The sequence below is a fragment of the Microtus ochrogaster genome, unplaced genomic scaffold (genome assembly GCF_000317375.1).
Source record: "Microtus ochrogaster isolate Prairie Vole_2 unplaced genomic scaffold, MicOch1.0 UNK3, whole genome shotgun sequence".
Lineage (NCBI taxonomy): Eukaryota > Metazoa > Chordata > Mammalia > Rodentia > Cricetidae > Microtus > Microtus ochrogaster.
The window spans coordinates 12,644,418-12,664,761 of record NW_004949101.1 but is presented as its reverse complement, the minus strand read 5'-3'; the positions used below and the strand labels follow the sequence as shown (position 1 = coordinate 12,664,761).

At 41.7% G+C, this 20,344-nt stretch overlaps 1 protein-coding gene across 1 annotated transcript in view; it reads left to right on the top strand.

Annotated features, from left to right (window-relative positions):
* Positions 1–20,344, top strand: part of Plcb1 (phospholipase C beta 1) — a 691,541-nt gene that overhangs the window by 435,135 nt on the left and 236,062 nt on the right. The window contains exon 4 of the mRNA XM_005365666.3: positions 4,578–4,715. Coding sequence (XP_005365723.1) covers positions 4,578–4,715 — 138 coding nt within the window. The remainder of the gene's footprint in view (positions 1–4,577; positions 4,716–20,344) is intronic.

Here is a 20,344-nt window from a genome sequence, read left to right as displayed (position 1 = left end):
AGGAGGAGGAGGAGGAGGAGGAAGAGGAGGAGAGAGGCAAGAGGCAAAGCCCCGTGTGTACACCAGGAGAAAACAGAAGAGAGAGCTCTGTTTACAATTATTACACTTAGTATTGATCAAAAGGCTTTCAAATATCTGACTTTCTCGTGATTGATAGATAACCATAATTCGGTTGAGAACATTGCCTTAAGTGCTAAGAACAAAATTTTCTTCATGTAAAGAAGTGTCGAATAAGCCTGAAATCTGATAAAAATGTCTTTCATGCCTATGAAAAACAAATGAGTATGGTAGATCTTTCTGCACCAAACAAAAGGTTTCTGGTACCTAAGTATCCCAAGGAGATGCATTGTGTTGGGAAAGCCTGGCGTACAAATAAATATCTTTTCTTTAGAAGTCAAATTAAGTAGTGAAGATCTAAATTGGCATTTAGTTTTCCTTTTAAAAACCCTATGCATAATTTCCCATCTGTCTCTGACATTCTAAATTACATAATTCCATAATTGTGTCATACTTAAGTCCCCCTTCCTTAGGTGTAGAACAGTCTTTATTTCTCCAGAAGCCAATTGCCAGGTAATGGTAAACGCTAACAGATATCACCAAGAGCAAAACTCTTTCTTTAGAATGAACATGAAGTAATTTAATCACAAGTCATGATGATGAAGAAAAAGTGGACTTGAGATAAATACTGGTTCCTCTGCTAGTGACCCCTCAAACTGCCCGTGCCACACTACTGTCACCCACATTCAGAGGGTCTAGTGTGGTCTTATGCTGGTTTCCCAGCTGTCAGTCCAGGATCTGTGAGCTCCCACTAGCTTGAGTCAGCTGTGGCTTTCCCCATCATGGTCTTGGCCTTTACTCATAATAGCGCTCCTCCCTCTCTATGACTGGACTCCAGGAGTTCGGCCCAGTACTTAGCTGTGGATCTCTGCCCCTGCTTCCATCAGTTACTGGATGAAGGTTCTATAACAACTAAGGTAGTCATCAATCTGATTACAGGGGAAGGGTAGTTTAGGTATTCTCTCCACTATTGCTTAGATTCTTAGCAGTATTTGTCCCTAGTGCATGATCTGGCTCTTTGGAGTCTATTCCCTCTGGAGGGATACCTTGATCAGCCTAGATATACGGGGGAGGACCTTGGTCCTGCCTCAAGTGATGTAGCAGACTTTGTTGACTTCCCATGGGAGTCAACACTCTGGATGGGGAGAGAAGAGGGGGAGAAGGTAGGAAAAGTGGGAGGATGGATGGGAGAGGGAACTGGGATTGGCATTTAAAACAAGATTGTTCAAAAAATAAATAAAAAAGAAAAAGTGGACTTGCATAGCCAAATCACCTTTGTTTCATGATTCTTATAGGAGTAGAGATAACCTAGAAGCTAAGTGAAAACTGCCAGGGTTCTCAGTGGCCCCAAACTGCAGAGACACAGAAAAAATATTCTCTGTAGAAAGTAAGGCTGGAATAATAGCTGAAACTGTAAAATTCCAAGCTTACCCCATCTCTTAGTTTTCCCTATATCCTTTAATACTCTTGGAAAAGTTAAACAACTTTGCAGAGCGGAGGAATGGCTTATTCTCCTTAAAAGCATCTACAGTGCACATGTCAGTGTGTTTTAGTGCTCTAGAACCTGGGGAGTCGAATAGTCTCTGGGAACTTATCAAGGATTTTGGGATTCACTTAAAGTTGCTTGGGAGAAAGGACAGGGGACAAAGTAGTTCAGACAAACTATCAACAGGACTTTGTCCTTAGTACAGTTTTGATTGTGCATGTTTGTTTTTCAAATACAACCGTTCATTTTCCCAGACCTACAGTATTGGACTCCAGAAGTATCACAATTTTAGACATCTGAGTTCATTGAATTACTTTCATCTGTGAGGTCATCATCTGTGAAGTCAGTGCTGATGCGTTTTTAGGTTATTGATCTTCACAGTCTGACAGTCTAAAGCTGCTGGGGATAGCCTGTGGTACTTGAAGAGATGGGTGTCTTCATCAGCAAATGCCCCACGTGTAGATCTGCTGAGAAAATAGAAGTGTTCCACAATAAGATGTTGTAGTATTAGTTGAAGGGAGTAAAATGAGGAATGGTCTAAGAGAATGTAAAAAAAAATCAACATTAGACACAACTTACTTGTTACATATTTTCAATCATTTCTTATTTTATATCCTGAACAATATGATTTTAAAGGATTAGAATTTTTATTGATAAAATATATCTCAAATCTAATTGCTCTCCTAGCTCATTATCAAAACTCATTTAAAATTCTGTTAGAAATGTGAACCATTTCAGATAGACTCACCAATATTCAGCTTCAGTTATCAATTCCCTTTTCATAACCTCCATCCACCCAAATCCAGACACCACCTCTAGTTACAAAATGACCAAGGGACTTTCAAAGAAATAGCAATAGCCATTAGAAGTAAAACTTACAGAGACGACATGTTTCTTCTAGATTCTTGCTGACTATATCCGGTAGTAATGCTGTTCTTCACAGAATTTTGGAAGTTCTTGACCATATTTTCTATTTAGGCACCTCCTTTGGAGAGACTTTACATATCTCCAGATCCTCTGTTTCAGTGATAAGTCACACGAACTCCTGACCCCCACACCTCTTCCCTGCAATCCTGGGAAGTAGAAACCCTTAACCAAGAGCCGTTTAGTGAGTAAGCAAAGGTGTTTTGACGGCACATGAGAATTATGCAAGCTTTAGTTGGTTTCTGAGAATGGTTATTCTCTTCCATGTATACAACAAGTATTGATCAAATACACTTAACTCCCTAAACTTGTCTCTATGGTGTCTGAAAACTATAATGTAATTCATCATTTCCAGAACAGCTGGAATAATTGTTTAATTTGCTTAAGCATGTGTTTCCAATCTATTGATTCTATGTGCTGAAACCCCCCACTTTGTGGTTTTCATTTGGGAATTAGTTGACTCTATACCTCTCCTTTTGTGGGTTATGGAATTGATAGCTTTGGGGGAAGCAGCTCATCTTTCCAGGAGGCTCCCTTGCCTTGTTAAGCTCTCACTGTGTCAGGGAATTAAATCTTCGACTCTACTGGGCAAGCTTGGAATTGAAGTTCCTTTCTCCATAGCTTACTTGAAAGTGTGCCTTTTTGTGCATCCACACAGGAGAAAGTTTTATTAATGAAGAAAGAATTAATGATACCAAGTGAGTAACTTAACTGGAAAGATTTTGCTTGTTTTCGTTCTGTTTTTTTTTTTTAATTCATTATTTCTTTGTACGGGCTTATAACCCCCCACAGAAGGAGGCCAGAATAACCCAGCCTCAGTAATCAGGCCCTGTTGGCATAGTGTTTTGCTAAATAAATAGAAATGCAAGCATGGTCCTTGCTCAGAAGCCGGCAGCAAATTTGCTAAGTGATTGATTTGATGCTAATTTTCTGCATGGACTGAAATGTCCTACAGGGCCTGTCCTATGGGAGGAAAATAAACGCAGCCAAGTTGACTAAGCCCTATTTTCAGTTTTATTTTGAGTTCTGTGAGTTTGGAAACGTCCCTTTCCCAGAAAAAAGGGGGGGGAGGCAAAAACAAAAACGGTATCTCCAAGGGATACTTACTCAGAGTGTTCTCAAAGAATGAGGCTTGCTCAGAAAGAGATGGCAGACATGCCCTAAGTCCACAGCCCAGAACACACCCAGTGAGGGACTTAAAATATCCTGCGCAAAGCTCCGCTGACATCCTTTCTCTTTACATCTGTACTCAGTGCAGAGGAAGGCCCATGGCTAGAGGCTTGTCACAAATATTGGAGATAATCGGTTTATATGGACAAAAGGCTTATTTCATTCAGCACATGTTTTAGGGTTCCAGTCTATGACTGAGAAGACCTATTGCTCCTGGACTCAATGTCACCTCCACAGGGATAGTCTCAATGATCAAAAGACTCCAGCTAAGCACCCCACCTTCACCCCCTAACCTTGCACTACTTTCCGATAGTACCAACTTGAGTCAAATGCTTCCAGAACCTATTGAGTTGTTTAAGACTCTAGTGGGCATGAACATTTTTATTCTGTAAGAATTTCTTTTTCTGTTTTAATGTGTCTGTGAATGGAGGAGAAGAATAAGACATTACATTTCAATGTACACACACTAGTAGTAGGAGACTTCAACACACCTCTCTCTCCAAGGGACGGGTCAATCAGGCAGAAACCTAATAGAGAATTAAGAGAATTATTGGAGGTAATGAAGCAAATGGACTTAACAGACATCTATAGAACATTCCACCCAAATAGGAAAGAATATACCTTCTTCTCTGCAGCTCAATGTACAACCGATCAGATGATTGGGGAAAAGAGAGGAGAATTCTAACACGTACACATGCATTGCAGGATGGCTGTATGATATAAAGACCACTTGGCTGAAAACCACGGGTCTTAAACTGGGAAGTCTTCCCCCACAGCTCTTCAGCAAGTGACCAACCTCCTCGCCACTGTAGAGAGGAATGCTTCCATTCATACAAGCTCCTCTTAAGAAAAGGCAGCTCTACTTCTCGTTCATTTAAAGGTGTGCTACCATGTTAGAATCTTTCCTTATATTCCACTCTTTTTAACATTTCTTTTCCAGGACCCCAAGTTACGTGAACTCCTGGATGTTGGGAACATTGGGCACCTGGAGCAGCGCATGATAACGGTGGTGTATGGGCCTGACCTGGTGAACATCTCTCACTTGAATCTCGTGGCTTTCCAAGAGGAGGTGGCCAAGGTATGGTAGGTGGAGACAACGAACGCTGCTCTCCCCATCTGATTTTTAATGATATTGTTTAACCCATATGGAAGACTTTTGATTTGTTTTATAGTTTGATGCATTAATAATCCAGCTGCCAAGTATCCATGTGTTTAAAACATTTTTCAATAATAGCACTGGGGTTCAATAACAGATTGTTTTCATTAGGGACAGGGCATTAGATAAAATTCCTCTGCAAAACAAAGTGTAGATAAAGCTACATTTCATTTCACCAGGTGTACATGTTTCCTTCTGTCTTAACTTCGATCCTGTCTCCCACCATTCCTAACTCCGGTTCCATTTTTAACTCCTCCCCTGAGGATTCTCAACTTAACACATTTTTAAACTGGTTTCCCTCACATATACCACACAGATTACCAGTGGTTGTGTAGTAGTTATTTAATTTTTAATAAAAATTTAAATAGTCAATATTTATTCAGCTATAGACTGGAATGGTGATTTAAAAACAGGTTTTCCTTTTTATGATTATTATGATTCTACTTTAAAAAGGACTGCCGGGTGGTGGTGGAACACACCCTTAATCCCAGCATTTTGGAGGCAGAGGCAGGCAGATGTCTGTGAGTTCAAGGCCAGCCTGGTCTACAAGAGCTAGTTCAGGACAGACTGCAAAGCTACAGAGAAAACCTGTCTCAAAAAAAAAAAAAAAAACAAAAAGAAAAAAGGGGCCTTCAGATGTTTCCAGATGTACACAGAAAGAGCAAGGATACACAACAAACAAGAAGCTGTAAATTCTAAGGCTTCCTGGACTCAAGTACTTCCTCTAGACGTTCTCAGCCTTCCTAATGCTGCCACCCCTTAGTACAGTTTCTCATGTTGTGGTGATCCCCAACCATAAAATTATTTCACTTCTACTTCATAATTGTAATTTTGTCACTATTATGAATTGCAATGTAAGTATCTGATATTCAGAACATCTGTATGCTACCCCCAAAGAGACCACAGCACACAGATTGAGAACTGCTTTCTAAAGTGATGATTTGGAAAGCACTAAAATGAACACATCAAACAGAAGGGCTCCACCCCCATCCGTGTTTATATTTTGTAGTACAGAACAGTAGTGACTTTCCATCTCCATCAGGGGTTAAGAACATGGATCTACAGATACTTAGGGGTCTGCATACCATTGGTGTGTCCTTACAGAGCACACAAAGCACAGATCACAGCTCCACAGTCGCTCCTCGTCAGCGTGTGCTGTCAGGGCCTTGTGGTCTATAATTGTCTGATGTCTTGTGCCCTGACAGCTGTATGAGTTACAATGAATGTGCTGGCCTGCTTCGACATCTCATAATGATTTTTGGCAGGAGTTTATTTCTGATCATTTCTGTAACATCAACTTCAGTTCTTACAACAGAATGGATAAAATACCAACCAGATATACTACTCTGGGGTATGGAAATTTATGTTTTTCAAGTGTGTTAAAACCTAACCTGTTTTCTCTCTGTAACAACAGTGTATAATGTACACTTGTAGAGAATACAGGGGCAGGGAACTCTGTTCCTGCTGCTATCATCCTGGCTCTGCCTTCCTCCCCATTTTAGAGCCCTGTCGTTAACTCACTGGGTTGCATAACGCCATTTCTCAGTATTGAATGAATTGGTGGACAGTGGGTGATTGCAGGTAAACAAAACATTTGCATTTGCAAAACATCATAAAACTTTCTCTCCTCCAACACACCCATGTTCCACTTTCTAAAATGACCAGTCTGGGTATTCATTGTATTTCTAATAAAGACATTAATAAGTGTTCTATCAGACAGGTCTTTACTGAGATTGAATGTAGACCTACTTCCGTTGCACACTGATATGTAAACCTTCTGTTGCTTAGGGCCTTTGTGCAGCTATATTTTCACAATGTCTGAGTTCCCCCTCTCTGTGGTTCCCACAAGCTAATTTCCCATAGATTTAAATTTCTAAATCCGTCATGGTCGCCAGCAGTATGGGATCTGCAAAAGTTACTTCGTTCTGTTTTTCAGCAGCTACGTGAAGCTCCTGGCATCATTAATGAAGTCATATAGTATATTTTACATCATCTAGATACAAATTTCTTTCGAATTACTCCCCCCATGAAAATGCAACAGCCAGAAATTTAAAATTTGCAGACACTGTTTTCCTTCTAAAGCATATTTTCCATATTTCTGGCTGTTAATATTTTCTGAGTTCATCGTACCTTGTACCTAATCTCAGGTGTCTTACATAACGCTCACTCTGAAGGAAAGAGTGTGTCATTGCATGAAAACAAGAAAAGAAAAAGGAAAGTATATGACTATTTCTATGTACAGTGGAAGAGAAAGTTTATTGCAGAAAAAAAAAAGAGAGCATATCCCTGATGCAGAGCCATCTGGGAGAGTCCAAAGTGGACATGACCATGGGCCGTGTGAGAAGAGGGGCAAGGGTAAAGGAAAGAGAGGAGAGAGGGGAACCAGGTGCAGCAGCCAAGAGGGCAAAAAGTAAAAGCAGGGCAGGTAACCAAAATGTCTGGATTACATAGGGAAGGGCAGCACAACCCCTGGGCTAGAGAGTTGGGGTAGAAAGTTGAGTATGGATGTAAGCTATACCCTGTAATAGGTAAGGACTGAGGGATGCTGGGAGAACCTGGTTACCAGGTCTACGCTGATATGTTAAAAAGGCACTTCAGCCATTTGTCCTAGGGTTTGAGACCTAACAGTTACGATGTAGGATGCACAGTAGAACCTGTGTGGTAAGAGGAGCAGGCTGCGTCCTACCACGTGGCTAGCTAAACCCCCTGAAATAATCACACAGAAACTATATTCTTTCAAATCACTGCCTGGCCATTAGCTCTAGCCTCTTATTGGCTAACTCTCACATCTTTATTTAACTCCTTTCTAATAATCTGTATTTTATCATGAGGTCGTGGCTTACCAGGAAAGATTCAGCATGTCTGACCTTGCGGCTGGATCCATGGCAGCTCTCTGTCTGCCCTTTTTCCCAGCATCCTGTTCTGTCTACTCCACCTACCTAATTGCTGCCCTATCAAAAGGCCAAGGCAGTTTCTTTATCCAACCAATGAAAGCAACACAAATACAGAATGACCTCCTACACCAAACCTGGACTCCTCTGAAAGTTGAATGCTGTCAGACTATTTAAGTAGACATCAGCTCATGCTACCTCCAGCATGTATCTGCAGGATGGAAGTTTTTCTGTACCAGACACACTTCCAGTGTTAGGGCTTCAGCTATGAACAAAGAAATTTCCTCAAAGAATCTAGGGAAAAAATCACCAGCCAATTCACAATGAAGTTGTAAGAATGGCGTGTCTTATGTTGAGTGCAGACGAATAAAGCAGGAGGCTTGAGAAAGCAAGGGGAAGAGGAGGGTCTGGTCTCTTATTGAGCCAATCAGGGAAGGTCAGGCTCTGAAGGAAGCTGCTCACTTACTACTACTAGCAAAGATATAATTCCAGACGTGCTGAAGTTTTCTTGTTTTTGTTTGTTTGTTTTTGAAACGGGGTTATTCCCTATAGGCCAATCTGACCTCAAAGCTTGAATTTTCTCTAGTTTTAGTGGAACCCAGACGGCCCTCAAACTTGTAGTTACCCTTCGCAGCCACAGAAGTGCTGGGACTAAAATTGTGCCTGGCTGAAATTGAGTTTCTAATTTAGTCCTTAAGAAAGTTGGATCCTTTGAGAGACAGATGTGCAGAGGAAACTCTCCCACCTTCCCTCTGTGGTTGGACTAAGAACATAGCACATAGCGTCTCTTACAGTGAAACAACAATCACATCTTCCTCACGCAGCCTGACTCAGCAGCCTTCCCGCGCCCTAACAATCAACTCTCCTCTGGGAGTACAGTGTGTCTGAGAAATAGGAATATAAGCCATCCTGTTCTCCACACATCTCTGCTGTCCAGAAGGCCAATGGTCACATAGTGTTTGCTATCATGTGGCCCTCCAGGACTTCATCTCACCTCCCTGAAATGTCTGACCACTCTGAGGAGCTTCAGGAGAGATGGTGAATATCATGTTTCTTTTTTTTTAAATTTATTTATTTATTAAGGATTTCTGCCTCCTCCCTGCCACCGCCTCCCATTTCCCTCCTCCTCCTCCTATCAAGTCCCCCTCCCTCATCAGCTCGAAGAGCAATCAGGGTTCCCTGACCTGTGGGAAGCCCAAGGACCGCCCACCTCCATCCAGGTCTAGTAAGGTGAACATCCAAACTGCCTAGGCTCGCCCAAAGCCATTACCTGCAGTAGGATCAAAAACCCATTGCCATTGTTCTTGAGTTCTCAGTAGTCCTCATTACTCTCTTACTTTGACTCCCAATGGACCTGCATTCACAATCTACTGCAAGGTTGGGGGTATCCATATCCACTAAGTAAATGAAAACACAGGATGAAAAGAATAAATAAACTCTCTAATAAATATGGCTGCTTCATCATCTAAGTAAAAGCCTGGACAAGATATCTTTAGGGAACACACTATAGTTTTTAGACACGTCACCATGACTACATCTTCCTTGAACCCCCCCCCCTCCATAGTGCCAATTGCCAGCCTCATTCAGAGGCAAATGTCCTTTGACCATCAGTACTATCATTTTGACTCCCATACCTTCTATTATAATGTAGACCTTGGACTTGAAGCTCACTCAAACACAACTGCTGCAACTCCCTGATCTATCTTCCATATCCCCTCTGCACACACTCTTGCCCTCAGACTTTTTCTAGTCGTCTGGAAATGCCTTTAGTTATCTAAATTTTGATCCAGCCTCTTTTGGAATTCCCTACCATGAAAAGGTGCTGTAATACTCAGCATCCCTGTACACATCTCGGTTGACTACTATAACTGCCCCAGCCACAAGGACAGTCGCTCATTTTCAGAGACTGCATAGGCTACATACAGGTTGTAGACTTAAATCTGCAAGACCTTCTGAGGTGTGTTAATAACTACACTGCACAGAAGTGGTGTAGAGAAAACTGGGGGGATGGGAGCCTCCTGACAATCTCCACGAGGCATTTTCATCGGTGCAGTTGCTCTTTAGCTTCTACCAGTTGTGAACCAGTAGGCATAAAACGTGACTGTATCCAGGATTACCAGAGAGGCTTATTAAAGGACTGGCTATGGGTCTGGGTGCACAGTCCTACCCAGCGGATCTGGGTGCACAGCCCTGGCTTGGCAGATCTGGGATAAATTCTGAGTATTTGCATGTCTAACAAGTTCCCAGGAGATTTGCATCCTGCAGATCTGGGCATTGCACTCTAGTGCTGTCTGACCTCTGAGTTTAGTTCCTAAAGGAGTTGGAGAATCCAGATAGGATGTTAAATATAGACGCCAGTTGTTTTCACATATCATGTTAGACAAACAAATACAACTACGAGCTGGATGTGCTTTGGGGACTTCTGTTGGCAGCCTCTCAGTCTAGATTCACATTAAGGAAGAAAAACATTGCACTGAATAGAATCTCAGGTCTTGACCTTTGAACACAATGGGGAGAGGCTATCATCTTACTTAACAGAGCCAAATCGACATTCTTAAGCACATGTGTACACTCTCTAACTTGCAAACATTTCCCAGAGTCTTTGGGATCCCTAAGAAATATGGCCTCTTTGCATGACACTTTTCAAGAAACTGAGTCATCTAGCCTCCTTAATGACCATTGTGGGAACTTTGCAAACATTTCTTTAATAATCACTTAAGTGTACCTCAAGTCAGATAACATTCTTAAGCGGGTATCTCCATGAGCTGTGGGAGAAGGGAGAGAGTATGTAACATGAAGGAAAATCTTGTGGATGCCTCTAGTCTGTATTTCTGAGCAAGTCGGGAAAATGAAAGATGATGTGGAGGGGGCACAGAATATGATGTAAGTAGGGCAAGTGGAAAATTCAAGAAGAAACACCCCTCAGTGTTCTGCAAGGTCACATTTTAAAATTCAACCCATTAATTAAACAAACCCAATACAAGCAGTAGAACTTTTGCTGAGAAGACAAATACAGGCTGTTGTGCTGCTAAGGAAAACAAAACCATTGTAAATGAATTATTTCTCCAGCATGGAGGCCATTTTTGCTTACTGTAGGAAAGAAATAAAGAGGGGAAAGATTTCGTATTAATAAGTCCTGAAGTTAGGGATACAGGAAGGAATGCAGAAGAGAGAAGAAAGCACTTAAGGCATCTACAGATCCAAAATCTCAGCCACAGTCTCCCAACAAATGGATATGAACCCTGAAGCCCGGTGACAATTGGTCAGAGTTTTTATCTGTAAAGGGAAGAAGGTGTTGGGATCCTTCACCCAGTAACTTCTTCAACAATTCTATTAAGCTCTCCACAATGTCCCAAGCTCTGTCCATGTTACTGAGGATAGAGCAGTAAACCAAACAAAGACCCTCTGCTATGTGGAACATGAATTCCAGTGAGGGAGAGACAATCAACAAAACAAAACAAAACAAAATAATATGGAAGTGAAAAGTGAGATCAACACAAGTAGTACAAGAAGTAGAGGTTGGGAGTGTTGGAAAGTAGACATTATGTAAATTGGTCCCACCAGACACCTCTATTACCTAGGAAATGAGTTTTCTTTTTAGGTTCTTGAGCTTCTTAATAAAATAAATAAACAAAAACCGACTCAGAAGGAGGCTTGAGGAAGATTTTATAGTGTTTGAGAGAAACTTCACATTGTAGACAAGGTGAAATCCTGAAGGAGGGAGATAGAAAAGAGGAGGAGAGATAGTCATTCCATTTGGTGCAGAGCAAGAAAATATTCCCATGGTGGGTTTGGTAACGTTGTGGCTTCAGGGAAAGAGTGAAAATCTAGCGTGCCAGGGAAAGCATGCTTGGGTGTCTCTGGCCAATATCCAGAAGAAGAGGAGACAGGAAAAGGATGGGACTTGGAAGATAGCTCAGTGGATATGAGCACTGACTGTTCTTGCAGCAAACCTGGGTTCATTTCCCAGTGTGCACATGGTGGTTCACAATGATCTGTAACTCTAGTTCCAAGGGGTCCAAAGCCCTCTTCTGGACTCCTCGAGCGTCAGGCACATAATTGGAACACAGATATACATACAAACACCCATTCACATAAAGTAAAATGTTTTTAAGCGAGAAAGAAAAAGTTCTATATTTGGGGGGTTAGGTCTCAGAAAAGTGGGAAGACTGATGGATGCACTGCAAGGGTCTGCACCAGCGCAGAGGATTGTGGGAAAGAAAAGCCCTTTACCTCATTAGGGAGATAATCCTCTCTTCATAGGGTGTGGACTCCTGGCCTCCTGGCCAGGTGATTGACAGACCCAGATGCACTAAACCTTACAGGAAGGAGAGCATGGTATAGACTATTTGGGGCAGTATAGAAAGAATGTCAGCTCTCCATTTAAGTCAAGAGATTGAACTTGTATTCTATTTTGACTAGGGAGAAGTTCCTTGTCTTAATGGACCTCAAGGAAGTCTCAACACCTCCGCCTTCTCATAGAGTAATTTAAAACCTGAGGAAGGGATTCTCTTTCTAGTGTTACCAGGGACATGTGGGTTGGGGTCCAAAGTCAACCTCAAGAAGTCACTGGTACTCAGCGGCCTCCAAGGCTGTTAATCCCTGTAATATCTATGAGTAGGTGATGCCTCAGCAAAGATCTGAAGCGTCTGAAGGAATAGGCCAGAAATATATTTGGAGACAGAATATTCCAGATAGACAAACATGAAGGATAAAATTCTCCAGCCAGGTAGTGTCTGGTGTGTCTTGAGATGTCACAGGGTATCGACAGCAGGGACAGAGACAGCAAAGCTGAGAGAACATAGTAGCAGAAAGATTCTGACTTTCCCTATGAGTGAATGAGAAGCCATCAGGGAGTGTGAACCGAGGACAGATGTGACCTGACTTAGTGTCTGTTCGGTAATGGACTGGGGTGAAGGGTGGGGGGCAGGAAGAAGACAACAATGGGAAAAGGCAGATCACTTAACAAACTCTAGAATATTCTGTGTGAACAGCCAGTTATTTGAGTGAAGGAGAAATTTTACAGGAAATGGAAGGGGGTCGAAATCCCCCATAGTTTAAAGCAAGAGCCAACAGCAGATACATAGGAACCTGAGAAAGAAACAAAAGATGATGTTAACATTTTTTTCTTGAGTGTCAGGAAAGAAAGAAGTATCCCTCACTATGTCAGAGGTTCATTTCTTTTTTTCGTGTTCATTTTGAGATTATGAGCAAATCCAGATGGAGATGTTGAGTGGGGGTTCACTTTGTGGGCCTGGGATTGAACAACAAAGTGACATATAAACTTCTCGAAGGCATTAGTTAATTGATAGCATTTAAAATTATCCTGGAACTTAATGAAGCCGGATGAAAGATCAGCTGATGAGTGGACCTAGATGAAGAGGCTAGCCAGCCTCGGAGTCGGGAACACTCCAACGTCATGTAAGCCTCAGAAATAAAGGAAGCTGGGAAGGAACAGGCAGCAAAGCAACAGTGAATGTGTTTCATTGGAACTCAGGTGAAAAAAATACTCCAAGGCTGAGTGAGACCAGCTGTGCCGTTGCTGCTCACAGTGCCAAGAGGAAGGCCAAAAATTGACGAGCGGGTCTGATGACACGAAGGTCATCGTAGCCTTGTTAAGACAACCTCAGTAGAGTCTCAGGTTCAAATTCTGAGCGGAATGGCCTTGAGGATTCAAAAGGAGGGGGCAGGTTAAGAAAACGAAATCAGTTTCCTTTTTGAGATGTCATGATGTAATTAGCAGCAGGGAGATGGGAAAAGCTTTTAGGAAGGGCAGGGAAGTGAGGACAGGTGCTTTCAAGGTATGAGAAATGAAACCAGCGTACACAGTAGCAAAGCTGCTCTTGTACAGGACACCCAAGAGCTCATGCAGGCGAGTAAAGCTGCTGGGATATATCTTTTACTAGATAATAGAAATAAGATTTAGTGTAAGACTTGAGGAAGTTAAGCCTGGGGCCAAACTGAGCACTCTCCTTCTTAAGTGAGGTTTTATTGGAACACAGAAACTCCCACTTGCTTCCGTGTTGTCTAGGGCTGCCTGCACACGACAGAAGGTACGTTCTTAGGATATAAACCATAGAAATAGCCAAAGCTCAAAACTGCTACTGTTTGACCCACAACTCCAAACTGTCCATCCCTAGGCTGATAAAATGGTTCAGTAGATAAAGGTGCTTGCCATTGACCCTGACAACCTGTGTTTGATTCCCAGAGCCCACACTGTGAGAGAAAAAAACCAGTTCCCACAAGTTGTCCTCAAACTTCCACATATGTGTTGTGGCATGTACATGTACACACAGTACATACATACACATACATATACACATACATGCACAAAAGCACATATATACACATATAACACATATACATAAATAAAACACATGCATATACACACATATACACATACATATACACATAAACCACATGCATATACACACAAATACACATATAACACACAAATATACACATAAAGCACATACACAGACACACATACATATACATATACCACACATACAACACATATGTGCACACATATACATGCACAACACATACGTGCATACCGCAACATGTACATATATACATACACACCATGTAGGGGAGGGACTGCTCCTATTCCACTGCCCCAAGAGGCTGAGCTTAGGTGGGAGCAATGGGCACTTTGCTCGGGTGAATAAGGAAAGCACACTGGTGGTCCTAGTAGCAGTCGAGTGTAGAAGAAATTTTTTCTGATTACCTCGATTTTCTTATCACGGGTGCCAAATTTTAGTCAGCAGTCACTCAGTAAGAAAAGTCAGTATTTGATTTCTCAAGCATTTTTCTTCACTAGTGAGTGAATTACTTTAAAGACCCAACTGGTTAGGTTACTGTGTACTGTAAAAGGCAGGTCATTTACATCAGCCCACAAAATTCCTGTCATTTCGAGTAATCTAACTGACTCACCAGATCAAATTTTCTTTGAGAGGCCAGTGTGTCCGAAGAGAAAATAGTTCTCTTCTGCCTGCCCACTGCCATTCTTTATCCTATATCCTGTTTTTCTCCCAGGATGGGGCCGAGAAACTGACTTCTAGGTGTGTCTGCTATGATGTCCTGAGCCCATGCACTGTGAGCAGCATCCTGTGTGCTGCAGACTCTGAGGCGTTGTAAGCCAGAGGCAGCCCATCTCAGACTGCCCTATGTTGTGTCCACCTTCAGGTCTCGGGGATCTGGGTTACAACTGCTCAGAGAACAGTCATTTCCCAGAGAAGCTCAGCCAGAAATAAAAATCTGTCCTGGAATTTCTCCCAGAAGAATCCCAATATGTAAAGGAAGCAAAGGCACCGCCTCACTGTTTTGCATACAGAAAGCCAAATGTTTCCCAGCCTGTTTACCTTTGGGTCTAGTGAGCTTCTTCCCTAATCATCCATGGTCAAACTGCTAGTGTCAGCCGTCTAGGAAGCCTGGTGCTTGTGGCCTAAGGAGAAATGGGTCTTAACTGTGGTGCCTGAGTGGCAGTGTAATAGGAGACTCATCTCCTTGCCCTGCCTCTGCTTCCTGTGCCATGAACTTAGTGACATCATCTGTCACCTGAGAGGCAGGACTTGAGGTCCAGGCTCTGATATAAAATACTAAATGGTTGGCCGTACTGGTAGACCACCCCCTCCACCCCAGTGTGGGTAAACTGTTAATCACCACCTATTTTGGCAGACTTTAGCCTTAATGTAGTTGCACTATTCTGTTGCGAAGCCATGTGGTCTCCTGCTTTAGAGCCCAATGGGTTGAGACTGAGATGTTCAATAATTGCCATGAGGGGGAAATTGTACGTTGCTTAACTGCATAGGCACCGTATTGGCAGACACCGCTGGTTCTAATCTGTAGTGAGCACTAAATTCTTTTAGGCATTATAAAGACACAAAACAAAACACATTCATTCCATGTAGCCATACTAATGGTCATGAAGCACCTGGAAGAGTGCTCGTGTCCTAACTCTGCCTTGGTAGACCTTTGAAAAGGAAGCACGCCCATATACCTATCACCCAGACTTAAAACCAACAGATAACATCCAGCATCATCAGGATCCCCAGCATCTACCTTCTAACAGTCCAGATTTGGGCTTTTTACATTTATCTGTTTTACCTGTGTTCAAAAATTTGTAAATGGCTTCATAGAATGTAGCCATTTTGGCCGAGTGGTGGTGGGATACACCTTTAATCCCAGCATGTGGGAGGCAGAAGCAGGCAGATCTCTGTGAGTTCAAGGCCATCCTAGTCTACAAGAGCTAGTTCCAGGACAGGCTCCAAAGCTACAGAGAAATCCTGCCTCGAAAAACAAAAACGAACAACAAAAAAAAAGTAGCCATTTTTGTCTGTCTTCTATCTCTCCAGATTTACTAGTTCAGTTTTTTTTTCTGTTTTATGAGTAGACTTCATTAATTCTCTTTGTTACTTAGTAGTCTGTACTTTCTGCTATAGTTGACAGTTCCTAAATTTAGGGCTATTACAATACTGAAGCCATACAGCTGCCTTGTCTGGGGGCATACACTGCAAGTTATAATTACATAGATTGTTTTGTGTTCTGCCTTAATAGATATGGTCAATTTCTAGCTGCATTTTTAAACATTATTACAGAGAGAGAGAGAGACAGAGACAGAGAGAGAGAGAGAGAGAGAGAGAGAGAGAGAGAGAGAGAGAGAGAGAGAAAATGTGCTCTCCGAAACACAGTCTGTGCACTGAACATCAGTCTTTATTATCTCCACTTTCAAAGTAGAACCTCTGCCACTCTGTTGTGGAGAATTTAACTCACTTATTTGAAGATTATGATGTAAGATTTCCTGGAAACTTGCCTAACTTCATCCACATCAGCTGTTTGCCCACCACTCTGGCAGCATCCAAGCTTTCTGCCCCTTCTCATTAGAAGTTCATTAGTTCCCACGCCTCTCCCTCACCTTCTTTCTCCACGATGTTTCATCCGAGCCCTTGACAGAACTTGGTGATTGTCAACTACCTGCTTTTCTAGAAACTTCTCTTTCCTGTCCAGTTCTTCCTGTCTTCCTGCATAAGGTCTAGGACTCACTTGAGATTCCCCGTCTCCTTTTCCAGCCAGAGATCTCAAGGAAATCTCATACTATTCTCTCAGTTTTGCCAAAAACACCATCATGCCTTCTGCTGCATTTATTATTCTGGAGTTGCCTGCTGGTGTGTTTAATGCAGTGCCCTAGATATGTGAGCCGGGGAGAACAAAACAGCACAGCTAGGTCACTCTTGGGATATAAGAATCTAGTTCAGCATTGGCATGTCATAGATAGATGGCAAAGGAGTGTCGTTCAGGGTTGGAGAAAGAATGAAAGAAAGAGGGAGGTGGGGAATAAAGGAAAGAAGGCATTTGAACTGTTGAGAACGGGTAGATCACATAAGATGCCAAAGGCCCTGGAGGCTTTGAGCATCATGGACTCCAGTTGTCTCATCCTTCAGAGTAGATGAAGCTGAGGTTCCTCTATTGGATGGTTGTTTCCAGCTTCCTCCTATTGAATGTTCCTATGATTTTCTCTCCATAACTTGCAAATATTCTGAGTAGGAGGACATAGTTAGTATTGATGACAATGACTTTCCGTTTTTCTAATTGTCCCCAAACTCAACCTGTTCCTACTAAGAACTTTTGTTCCTGTTGCCTGTATACCCATCAATCACTATGCACTTTTTAAAATATGAAAGTCAACTTCTGCTTCAGAGCAGTTGACACCTTTGATTTGAAGAAATGAGAGAAGTCCACAGGGAAGGGACTTTTGATTGTTTTGGTTAAGAAGAAAAATTAGCCAGGCATAGAGATACACACCTATAATCCAAGCACTTGGTCTACTCTCTCTATAAGTAGACATAAGTTCAAGACCTGAACTACAATAACAAGCAAGTAAATAGAAGAAGAAGGAGAAAGAGAAGGACAATTGCAACCAATGGAGTGAAGCTGGAAATGGAGGAGGAGCAATTGAAGAGACCTGTCAAGCCAGTTCTGGGCCATTCTTACTTTAATACTTGATACATAAAATGTTTTGAAAATTTTCATTGACATTCTTCAAACTTAATAGTATTATATGTTTTAAACTAATCCCCAAAGACAAAAGTCATATTTTGTTGTGGGGACATTTACACTGAGGTAAAGATTTGCACACACTAATATATATTCTCTTCAAAATATATAGATTGTTTTCATTTCAGGGCCAATTTGTGATAAATAGTCAATAACTCACACTTTGAATTTTCTTTAAATAAAAAATAATAAAGAAAAAAGAGAATGTGCCATAAGTGATATTCCACAATCTGTTTAGGGATATAAGGGACTCTGTATGTGACTTTGTTACAGGTGGCACATATGACTGCTGGGAAAGATAACATAAAAACTATTTATTGTAGGTTATGAGATTTTCATTCTTTGTCACTCCTGATCCCCTTATTTAAACTGCCCGTGCCTACACTGTCTTCAGCTCTCTTACCAACCATAACACAGGCCAGGCTCAGTCCCCTGCACTCTTTGATAGTCCCTAGAAAATACAATTTTCCCCACAGTCTTTGCCTAAGATTTGTAGGAGATTAATAATCAGATAAATCCTGAATTTTTACACTGTGAAAATGTCACCCACATAGAACACTCTTTAAAAAGTTTAAAGACCCAGAAGTCAGAAGAGAGAGAGTCATAATAAGAGAAGAAAGGGCAACTTGGTCTCCATCTTTCTTATCTACAGAAAAGTCTCAGCAGCTGTCATTCCGGGACTATGGAGAAAAGCACTTCTTGCCTTCTGTCCTGAAAGTCTCTTTTCTGGATGTGTTAAACATGAGCTGCTTAGAGCCAGTCAGGATTCCACATAGAGGCACATGAGCAAGAGTGAAGGGAAAATATAAACCTGGTTCCATAAATGATTATGCTGTTTGGTTGTGAGTTATCATGTGTGCAAATCCTGCCAGCTGCAGAAATGCAGGACAGAAAGCTAGCTCAGTGGTGGCATCTCTCCTGCACCACTGGGTGCAGAGTCAAGCGATTTCTTCCCCACCCCTTGACATCTCTGGCTTCTGAGGCTTGGTAGCTGAGGATGCCTTGAATGTGTTCTCTTGGACCCAGGACTTAAAGCAGACATGCTGATACAGAAAAAAGAACATATTTAAAACAAAGAGAAATGGTAATCTACATCGGTAGTAGGAAAAGACAAGACCTCCTGAGTAAATTGGGAGCATAGGGACCTTGGGTGAGAGTTGAAGGGCACGAGAGGCAAGGAGGGGAGCAGAGAAAAATGTAGAACTCAATGAAAATCAATTAAAAAATATGAAAAAAGAATTTAAAATTAATAATAATAATAATAATAATAATAATAATAATAATAATAATAGGAAGGGCAAGAGGGGGAGCAGAAGAAGAGAAAGAAGAAGAAAAGGAGGGAGGAAAGAAGAGAAAAGAAAGAGGCACTGTTTTGTTTTGGAGGAAGAAGGACTCAAAGACAATCTGACTTTTTCTTATGTTTCCCTCCACATGTAAAGTTCTGGAGAAAAACAATTGTTTGGCCCCCTTTGAGAGAGGCTGATGGTTCTGCCTTGATATCAGTCACTGTCTTGAGGAGCTAGCCAAGTGCTCCCTATGAGTCATCTATTCATCACTAAAGATAAGAAGAAGGGTTTTAAAATAACACACTAGTAGTTTTCCCTATAGTTTACACTCATATCCACTGATTTAACAAATGTTTAATTGCCCACTGTTGGTCAGATACTGTTTTGAGGGCTAAAGTTAGAGAAATAACAAAGCATTAGAATAGGGAGTAGATGGGTAGCAAAACACATCAGGACAAGTGAAATGTAGCAAGGACACACACACACACACACACACACACACACACACACACCGTACACACACGAGGTGAATAACCGAATAAAAACAGACAAATTTATAACCACTTCATTCCTTCCTCCTCCTTGTGAAGAGTAATTTATAGTTACTTCTAGTGTTGCAAATCTTAGAATTTATCTTTTAAGAAAGTGAGCAAAGTCTTTAGAAAGAACTATAGTTTGTAGCGCAGGAGTTAGGGAGCCAAAAAGCAAAAAGTAACCTGTAAAGGTAACAGTTTCTATCTGTATATATTTTTTCTTGTGTTTTATCATAATATCAGGATGCATGAAGGTAAATAGTCTCTGGAATTGATAGATCCAAGCTAATAAGATCAATGCCTCTGGCGGTCTCCTCACATCAAGATATTTCCTCATCCCTAGCCGTCCATGTGTTTTCAGGAACACCTACATCAGGAAGTCACATTTTCCCCAGAAACCCCAACTTCTACTTCCCTACGACTGCCCATGTGCAATGGGAGACATTAGAGCTAAGTAAGTTGCGGCATTGGTTTATAAGTTGGATGTACAGCTAGTATAGGTGACAGTTAGGCCAGAGTGTAGAAGAACTCTTAGTAGCAAACTCCACAGCTCAAGTGTGGCAAACAGAAACTCTAAAACCCAGTGCAAAAACCTTCAAAATCATCTAGAAGAGACTTCAACATTATGAAAATAAATTGTGTTCAAAGTCAAAGGCAGAGAGTGGCTCTCATGGAGGAGAAGGACCACCAGGATGCAGATTCCTACAGAGGAGGACCATCAGGGTGCAGATTCCTACAGAGGAGGACCACAAGGATGCAGATTCCTACAGAGCAGGGCCACTTGG